This window comes from Octodon degus, unplaced genomic scaffold (assembly GCF_000260255.1).
Source record: "Octodon degus isolate 3935 unplaced genomic scaffold, OctDeg1.0 scaffold00045, whole genome shotgun sequence".
Taxonomy (NCBI): domain Eukaryota; kingdom Metazoa; phylum Chordata; class Mammalia; order Rodentia; family Octodontidae; genus Octodon; species Octodon degus.
The window spans coordinates 10,199,037-10,209,192 of record NW_004524621.1 but is presented as its reverse complement, the minus strand read 5'-3'; the positions used below and the strand labels follow the sequence as shown (position 1 = coordinate 10,209,192).

General features: G+C 42.1%; 1 protein-coding gene across 5 annotated transcripts in view; it reads right to left on the bottom strand.

Moving 5' to 3' along the window:
* Gne (glucosamine (UDP-N-acetyl)-2-epimerase/N-acetylmannosamine kinase) overlaps positions 1-10,156 on the bottom strand; it is a 57,735-nt gene that overhangs the window by 38,632 nt on the left and 8,947 nt on the right. For 2 of the 5 annotated variants that reach the window (XM_004631845.2, XM_023715917.1), the window contains exon 2: positions 2,108-2,313. In XM_004631845.2, the coding sequence (XP_004631902.2) occupies positions 2,108-2,313 (206 nt within the window). Of the gene's footprint in view, positions 1-2,107; positions 2,314-5,953; positions 6,359-10,156 lie in introns of those variants that run through there. The other 3 variants (XM_023715919.1, XM_004631843.3, XM_023715918.1) reach the window with 3 other exon arrangements.

The window sequence follows — 10,156 nt, the reverse complement described above, 5'->3', positions numbered from 1 at the left end:
TTTGTCTTCTTGAGACAAGGTTTCACTATCAGTTCAAGTTGGCCCTGTTCAGGCTTGTCTCAAACTCACAACAATCCTCCTGCCTCTGCCTCCTGAGTGCTGGAATTATAGGCACGTGCCACCATGCCTGTGAAAATATTTTAGATACACATTTTCATTGGGTACTAGTAAAATTTCCTCTTCACTAGTCTCACCAGACAAATACTACCTTTTCACCCTTAACTACTATGGTAGGAGAAAGACACCTACTACAGTTTTCCTTGGACTCTCTCTTATACCCGTCTTTCTATCAAAGTTTCAATACAGAAGTACAAGACTCAGACTTTTACATCTGGTTCCAGCTAAAACTCTGCATTATCCAATCACTCACATGAATTTCTGCAGACACCCAGAATTCATTTCACATTTAAAAAACCTCTATGGACCCCTGAGCCATCCATAATTCTCTTCTCTACTTTTTAAATACTGTCTCAGAGCAAACTGACAAATTGGTTTTTGGAGGTTTGTTTTAGTTTTTTTAAAATTTGTTTTATTGTTGTTCTCTTGCAGGATGTGTGAAGACGCATGTATGTACGTTTGTATTTACAGACAGGGTCTTGTTGTGTAACCCATTTGGCCTTGAAATGGCAATCCTGTTTTCAAGTGTTATAATTACAGACCTGCACACCATGCCCAGCTCGGTTATAAACAGTCTGAAAATTACAATTTTTATATAAACTTCTTTCCTACATAATAAACCATTTAATATCTTCAGAGACTGCAGGAACATCTTAATGCCACAAGGGTGCACTAAATCTCTCTTTATTACCAAAAGCAAACCATCCAGGCATGGTTGCATTCAAGGTGAAGTACAAGGAGGGCTGCAAGGTGAGGGTCAGCCTAGCTACACAGTGTGTTCAAGGCCAGCCTAAAATATGTAAGAAAATCCTCTCTCAGAATGAAAGCCATGAATGTCCATTTTGTATCTGTGTGTTCAAAGTGGTTAGGTTAGATATATAGTTACATTCTCTTAATGAACAGAATGATTTATTCTGATGGTGTTTGTAGATAGTATATCATGTCTGCATCTTGTATAGCAATTAACCACTGGGAAGAATGTATGCAATGTGTTGATTATTGAAACTGTCCTACCAATTTGATTTGAAACTGTCTCATTGCTATTTGTTTATCAATAAAATTATGGAAAAAAAAAAAAAAGAAAGAAAGCCAAAGAAAAAGCTTGTTTCTGCATTGTATATTTTGCTCCCACCAAAATTACTCAACATTCATTTTCCGAATACATCTTATGATCAATTCAAATTTAATGCTACAAAAATAATTATCAATGGTCTTGGTAACACTTCTGCTTTACCTTTTTTTTTTTAGTGGAACCAGGAATTGAACTCAGGCCCTTGTGCTTGCCAGGCAAGTGTTTATTCTGCTGAGCCATCTCCCCAACCCCTTACTTTACTTTTAAAAGTTGATCAGAGTTTTAAATCTGGGGCTGGGGATTTAGCTCAGGGGCATAAGCACCTGCCTGGCTAAGTGTAAGATCCTGAGTTCAATCCCCTGTACCCCCCACCCAAAAAAAAAAACCCTTGTTTATTAATTTATATTCTTTGGACTTATAAGTCCAGTGTTAAGACTGGCCACTAGAACCTGTAACACAAGCAGTGGGGGCAGGGTGGTGGCTAAGTAGGAGATGTGCTTAGCGTGCATAAGGTCCTGGGTTCAATCCCTAGCAAAAGAATAACAACCCTCACAGAACAGATCACATGGAATGATATCTTTATAGTCACAAAATCTATATTTACAAGTGGGATTTTTAATGAATATAAGAACACTAGTACTTATAATTATCATCTAGAATATTTACTAAGCAGTATCATTGTGATGGACATTTTAACTATTCCTCATGATAACATACATATAGCTTTTTGCTTCTTTTACAGCTGAAGAAACTTCAGCTCAGAGACTTGTCCAAGGCCACATAACAACTACTAAGCAGTAAAACTGTGATCCACACCCCACTAGAACTAAGACATGAAGCTGGTTGCACAGGGCTACAAAATCCAAGCTCTCTTCAGTATCCTGCTGCAAACAAGAATAAAAAAAATTCTCATCTTACCCATAGTCATCTATTAGGTGGGAGCCAAGTACCACCACATCAAGTTCAAAGAACTCAGGTTCCGTTTTAATGCCAAACATGATTGGGGCAAGTTTAGAATAATCCGCTCGGTTGCAAGTAGCAACACAAACCCGAAGCTTTCGGTTATTCCCATTCTTCTCCATGACTTGATCTTTTCGTTTTGATAGTTTCTTAAAATAGAGTTCCTGAAGTTTCAAAAAATAAAATTAAAAAAAAATGTTTATAATCAGAATTCAATATAAAAATTTTCAATTTTAAATCTTACCATTTACCACAATGAGGAAGGGTTTTTCTCTTCCCCCATATACCATTTACTACAGTGGAGGAAACTTTTTTCCTTCTCTGCTGTATGACACTCCCACTAATAAAGCTAGTTATTCAATTCCAATGAATTGTAACTACACCTCTTTCACATTCAAGAAATACAGTGCAATGCAATTAATAAGGAAGGACAAATCAATGCTCCATTTACCTTTTTTTTGTACTGGGGGTTGAACTCAAGACCTTTGTACTAAGCTACATTACCTGCCCCTTTTGTATTTTTATTTATTTAGTATAGGGTCTATAGGGTCTTACTACACAGATCAGACTCATAATGATCCTCCTGTTTTCAGCCTCCCAAGCAATGGGATTAAAGGCACGCACCACTTTGCCCAATCTCAGTTGCCATCTCAGAGTGCCCCGGAGGGCAGGGCCAGCACGGCACACTGGGGATTGAAGCCTAGTCCCTAAACCTGCCTAAGCAGGCACTTTAGTCCACAGAGCTATCTGGCCGGCCCCCTTTATTTTTTATTTCAAACCAAGGCTTTGCTAAGTCACTAAGTTGCCCACATAGGGCTCAAATTTGTGATCCAGCCTAGAACAGTACAGGGATTACAGCCATGCATCAGCTCAATGCCTGGCTTCACCTCTCTTCACAGGCAAGCAAATATTCACTCCTTAGTACCTGCCGTATCTTATAATTGAGCCCAACACAGAAATTATTACAAAACTTTGCTACAGAATCCCACTGATCTAGTTGAGTTCCCTCACTTTGCAGAAAGGGAACCACAGGCCCAGAGAAGGGAATTACCCTCCAAGATTCAAGATCCCATCTTATAAGGAACATGACCTATTCACCCTCACGCTGTACACTCTCTGTATACTCTGTGTACATGCTGTACACAGAGCAGCACTGTGACAGAAAGGTAAGACAAAAACCCTACCTTTCCTAATTTGTTAGCACCTACATACACACCAGGGGCTGGAAGGACAAGTCCAAACACACATACCAGCTATCTCTTGCTGTGTGTCCTATGAGCACTTGAAAGCCAATGTCCCAAAATGAACTCCGCACTCTTTTCTAAACCTGTTTCTCCCTAACTGTTCTCTCAGTTGTGCACTTCTGTTCATCCAAATGCTCTGACATCGCAGTCTTTTCTGCTCCTCACTAGGACCTCCTAAACCCTGTCAATTTGCCTCCTGAATATCTTTTATCCCAACCAGAGCTTCTTCTGCCTCATCTTGGGTCTGAACTCCTAAAACAGCTAAGTGATTCACCTATCTCCAGTCCTGCCCTGCCTCCCACGGGCTTTGAAAGTGAGCCTTCCAAGATTTATGAATCTGATTACCGCATTACATCAGTGTATCACACTGTATGACTATAAAATTGAACATGCTGATCTAAATCCAGTTCTACCCTCTGCCAAAGACCAGCCACACCAAACTGCCTACTGTAGTTCAACTTTCCTGGATCTCTATGCCTTTATAGATACAAGTACCTCTTCCCCTACCTATATGCCTACTCATCCTTCAAAATTCAGGTAAGTGTCATCTCTTATGGACAGGATTCACATAAACTTCAGTTCCCTGCCACCTAAACCTAGTAAATTGCTACCTTCTCCTGGGCATTATGGACCTATCATACTCAAACATACTATTGTTTAACTCCTCTATCCACTCCTCTCCACCCTCCATTCAAAAAGTAAAACTCAAAGCAAGAGATAAAGAGATTTATTTTATCACATCTCTACATCAACATAAAATTTCACCCCAGGACTGCAATCTCAATGTTTAGGTTTCAGAAAGTACATCAATATTTAGATTTTAACCAGGAATTCAGAGGGCTTAAGTGTGGCTCTCAAACAAGGAAGGCTTCTCCCTGGAGTTCACTGGAAAACCCATCAGTAGCCTTTGCCCCTTGATCCTTCAACTCTTTAAGGGTGGAATCTGTGACCATGACCAACTGCTCCATCATTGGGCCAAATGCCTCACTACTGGGCTGGTTCTGACTTTAGTCCCTAATAAAATCTAATTTCCCCAATGGAAAGCATTTGATAGATAATGTCCTTTCTGCCAAGATACTTAATCACAAGACCTAAGCCCTAGTCAAAAGGTGACAAAACTGTTCTTCCAAAATGGCTACCTTGTCTTTTTACAAAACGTTTTGATGGGGGATGGGGGTGTTATTTTATTTTATTTTATTTATTTTTTGGTACCAGGAAATCAAACTCAGGATCTCATGCTTGCAAGGCAGGTGCTGCACTGCTGTTCTTTACAGAGAGGATCTTGCTATGTAGGTCAAGGTGGCCTTGAACTCACTATGTAGCCCAGGCTCACCTGAAACTCAGGGCAACCCTCTTGCCTCAGCCTCTGGAATGCTGGATTACAGGCATGCACCACCATGCCCAGTTACATAATCCTTGTTGCACTAACCAACACAAGTTTTTGAACTGAATACATTGTTTGTGAGATTCAATTTGAGAAGGAGGTAAAGCAAACTATTCATGGTTGATCAATTTCTATTTGTATTACAAAGATCAGTAAACTTTCTTTTTTTTTTTTTTTTTTTTTTTTTTTGGCGAAACCAGGGATTGAACTCAGGCCCTTAAGCTTGCATGGGAAGCACTTATTCCACTGAGGCATCACCCCGGCCCTAAACTTTCCATCTGGCAGAGCTTAGTATTTACCAGGTTTCTAAACAATTATTTTACCTAGATAGAATAAGCCAGCCATATAATTATTCAAAATATAAGACTGTTATATTTAACACCAAGGCTTTAAGGAAAGAAGTTAAACCTTAAAAAGCCAATACTGTAACAGTAACAGAGATACTTATAAATTTGGTACTGGAGACAGAACCCAGGGCAGGGAAGATTTTTTTGAAAAATTGAACTTAACTTATTTCTTGATTAGGGTAGTATATTCACATGCCTTAAAATTGAAAAGTCCTTAGGTGTGGGACACATCTGTAAGCTTACCACTCAGAGGCAGGAAGATTGCCCACAAGTTCCAGGCTACTCTGGGCTACATAATGAGTTCAAGACCAACGTGAACTACCTCGTTAAGACCCTGCTCCTGTTTCAAATAACTAAATAAGTAAGTAACTGAAAAGGCACAAGAGGCCATCTAGAAAAAGTCTTCATCTACATGCTTCACTTTGGCGCTAAAATACGGTTGTAACGGTTCCCTACCTATTCTGCTCTACATGGAGGGATGAGACTCACAGCAACAAGGACAATGAGTTACATAGAGAGATCTGAAACCCAGAACCCTGTTCCCGAGCACTAATGCTCTGACTTCTTTCGGAGCTTCTACGAGTAGCCAGTTAACTGAACTGCTAAGCTGCACCTCACCCCTCCTATCAGAGGAGCAACGCATGCTTCCTCGTGTCCTGGACGACTTTATGAGTGTGCTCGGGTTGGGGAAAGAAATAACCCCCATCAAAGTTCAAGGAAGCCGAGACTCAGGCAGAGCCGGGTCTTCCAGACCGTCCTTCTCCAAGCCCTGACGCCAGGGTCCCGCGGCTCTCCACCCTTCCCGCACGCCGAGGGGCGCGACACTCACTGCCTTTCCTTGCCGGACAGCACTGCCCACGGAAGCAGCCGAGCCAGGCCTCCCTCCGGCCGCACTCGCACCGAGCCGGTCTGCTACGTGGGCCAGCTGCCGAAGCCCTGTGCAGTCCCGCGGACCACCCGGCAAGGCCTGGCTCAGGATGTCAGGCTGCAGGCGTGGCGCAGCGGGGGACTGCGGGCAGCCGAGCAGGGAACTGGGTCGCAGGAGGAGGCCCAGGGCCCGGCAGGATGCTCTCCTCGTCCCCAGCAGACGCGTGGCTCTCACCAAGTGCGCAGAGGCTCTCGTGCCTGCCGCTGCCGCTGTCACCGCACTTGGTGGCCCAGAGCAGAATGCAGCTCCTGAAAGCCGGGCCCGCGCCCGCCCCCCGCGGCTTCCGCTCCCAGGCTCGCTGGCCCGGGACTCTTCGCTCTACCTGGCTCCGCGCTCCGCGAGCGCCCAATCAGCGAGCGCGCAGTGACGTTGCCAGCGAGGACGCTCTTGATTGGCCGATTTCCATCAGTCCCCTCCCGGCTTGGGGCGGCCGGATGCCCCTCCGGCGTTGAGTCTTCTGTCTGCGTGGCAGGGCGGCACTTGCCTGGGGCTGCTCGCTGGCTGGTGACACCCCAAAGCGGTGTGTCCTCCCGCAACACTAGTCTCCGCAGGGGATAGTTGGTTTGGCTTTGCACCCAAGTTGGGGTTTCTTATGCTTTTCATTCCCTCAGTCATTTCATAGACCACCCCCCAGCAATACTGTTGTACAGCCATCCCGGGGGAGCTGTCCCTGGAGTTAAGCTTCGCCTCCCCTGCCACGTCCGCTATGATCCAGGTCGAACTGAGACCAGGAAGGAGGTAGCTGAGCGCTGCAGCCGCTTCAGCGTCGACATCCATTGCAGGAAACTCCTACCTACTTCCAAGGCCCAGGGAGGTCCAGAAAGGCAGGGCAGCAAAGGGCTCACGCAGCTCCTGATGAAGAATTTTAATGTTTTCAAATGGCTGAATCACCATTTAATGGAATTTTGAGTCAGTGACCCAAGATATTAAAAGGGGATTTTTTTAAACCACTGTTACAAGTGAAACTAAACCCTCTAACAGCACTTTTAATTTCTTTGCCTTTCTTGCTACAAAATGAATTTCAAATCCCACCAAACATTTGCAGTTCACAGTGTATTTCAATCAATATGAAGCTCTAATTGGCAAAATAGTTAAGATCAGTTTCCACGCAGCTAGTTTGGAGTCATGACACAGTCACATCAGCTCAAAAGTACAAAAATTAGGGCGGTTTGTACAAGGAAGTGCCATCGGATTTCTTAAGTCATTTTGGCTGTTGGGTGGGAGTCTGATTGGTATCAGTGAAACTCAGGTGCATGGATTTTTTTTGGAAAGTAAATTTGATGAAACTTGATTGTGAATTAGAGATAAGGGAATGAAAGAAAAGGAAAGTATCATGAGTGACTCTGGTTTCTGGCATTACTGCTGGGTGTCTGGGTTTTTGTTTGTTTTTCGGGTTTGTTTTTTGTACCAGGGATCAACTCAGGACCTTGCACTTGGGGCAGGGGCAGGCGCTTATGCCCCTGAGCTATCTTCCCAGCATAAGTGGACTTTGGCTGTGTCAATGTGAGAAAAAGGCGAGAAAATGACTGAGTTTGGAAAAGGAAAAAGTGGAGTTTTAATTTGGGACAGAATATGATGGAAACCTCTAAAATAACCTAACAGTATTTAACATTTATGTTTTAAAATCTGGGAGCTGGTGACATATGTGTGTTTAATTTGTAAAACTTTAAATTGTAAACCAAGTGTGGTGACACATGCTTGTAAACCTGGCTTTCTGGTAGGCTGAGGCAGGAGGGCTGCCAGGAGTTTTAGCCCAATCAGGGCAATTTATTGATTTAGGGAGATCAAAATTTAAAAAGAGGGAGTCTTGGGATGTAGCTCACTGCCAGGGCCCTGGGTTCAATTCTCAGTGTCATACACACACGAAAGTAAGAAGCTGGGCACGGGGCACACCTGTAATGCCAGAATTCAGGATACTGAGGCCAGAGGATTGCCACGAGTTTGAGGCCAGCCTGGACTACATAGTGAGTTCAAGACCAGGCTTAACTGCATAGCTAGACCCTGTCTCAAAAAAAAAAAAAAAAAAATTTAATTCAAATAGTACCCTTAATGATTGTGTGTATCTTTTTGTATGTATGTTATACTGCAATGTATTTTCAAAATAATGCTTAAGATTGAATCTAGGAAAAAATATAACTATAAACATAAACGTGTTTTGGTAATTTGTGCACACTTTTTAAACCATTGATAAATTTTATGTTTGACCAATATTGAGAATTTGTATTTCCATATATAGATAGCGCTCATGGAATCGCTTAAACTTAAATAAAATCATTTTTTCTTCAAGTTTTTTCCTGTGTACTCCTGAGCTGAAAGTGTAGCAAGTTGCCTGAGGAGGCATCTTCACTTGCTTTTTGAGATCACTTTTCCATGGGCCAATAACATATTTTTGGATGTTACTGTGCTATTTAAAAATGCTAATTTATACATTAAAAATCTTTCCAAGTAGTTTCATTTGGCGTCGTTTGGCTTTACTATAGGGGCTCCACAAGATGCAAAAAAGTACCTATGGATTTGCAGTATAACAAAAATCTCTTTTCTCATCAGACTATTCCCTAAGTGAAATATACCTGGTACAATTTTTTTTTTTCCTTTGGCAGAAGCGGGGATTGAACTCAGATCCTTGCATTTGCCAGTCAAGCGCTTATCCTGCTGAGCCGTCTCCCTGGCCCCCTTCTAAGTGAAATATAACTTAAAGGATTCAGAATATAAGGAGACTGCCAAAGAATCCTATATGTTTAATCAAATGTTCTCATCAAAGAAGGAGTTGTTTCTACAGCACTCCTGAAAAATACTCATCTGGTTACTTGGGAACATTTTTTGGCTATTATTTGGTGATTCAACTATTACCAAGTACTGTGCTGCTCTGTAATGTATACCAATGTATGAGTTGTCTGCTATTTTAAACACTTTATCCATATTCACTCGTTACTCATAACAACCTGAAGAAGTACATTGTGCCACCTCCACTGTATAGATAAGGAGACCAAAGCACAGAAGGCAAAGATGTCCACGGTCCACCCTTGCACATTATGGCACAAACCCATGCTCAAGTTGGTTTCGTTTATCATCTTTTGGTTAAGTGGTTCGATTAGTAAAGAATCCATGGGGCTGGTGAGATGGCTCAGTGGTCTAAAGCACCTACTTAGAGCAAGCTTAGCAAAGCACAGGGACCGCGGTTCAATCCCCCAGCACCACATGCCAGCCAGCCCCGCCCCCTGGTGGGCTGAGCTGGCCACACACACACACACACACACACAAATAAAATATTAAAAATAAATAAAGAAAACTAATTTAAAAAAAAAAAGAATCCATGAACCTCTTCTGTTATTCAGCTTAAATCTCTAAATTACATCAAAGTTCTAAGACATTTTAAAATATAACTTCATTAAAATAAAAAATAAAATAAAATCAAAATACAAATAAAATAAAATCAAAATACAAATGTATATGGAATTCTCCTGATCTGTTTAATAAGGCTTTCAAAGATATAAATTGTGGACTGGACATTTGGTGCAGAGATAGAGTACCTGACAATCATGTGCAAGGCTTGGGGCATCAATCCCCAGCCTGATTAAGGAAAAAGGAAATTATAGTGATTTTTAAAAAAGAAAATGAGGGGGCTGGGGAGGTGGCTCAGTGGAATAAGCACTTGCCTGGCAAGTGCAAGGGCCTGAGTTCAATCCCCGGTTCCACCAAAAAAAAAGAAAGAAAGAAAGAAAACGAGGCACTGCCCCCAGAGCACCATGAGACAGGGAATGAGACTGGGTGGCATGTGCCTGTAATCCCAGCACTTGGGAGGCTGAAAACAGGAGGATTACTACAAGTCGGATCTGTGCAGAGAGCCCCCGTAGACCCTGTATTAAATACATTTTAAAAAAAGAAAATAAAATGAATGATACCAGTTTGCACAAGCTTTTTTAAATTCACATTTTACTTGGAAATAGCTTTTTGTAAATAAGAAGAGAACAGGGCTTAAAGGGTGGGTAGGTGATGAGGAAAAGAAGACTCAAGTTGTGTCACGTACAGCTATAAATTACCTATGATGAATGTGATCATTATGTACAACTAAAATGTACCAATAAACATAATTAATTTTTAAAA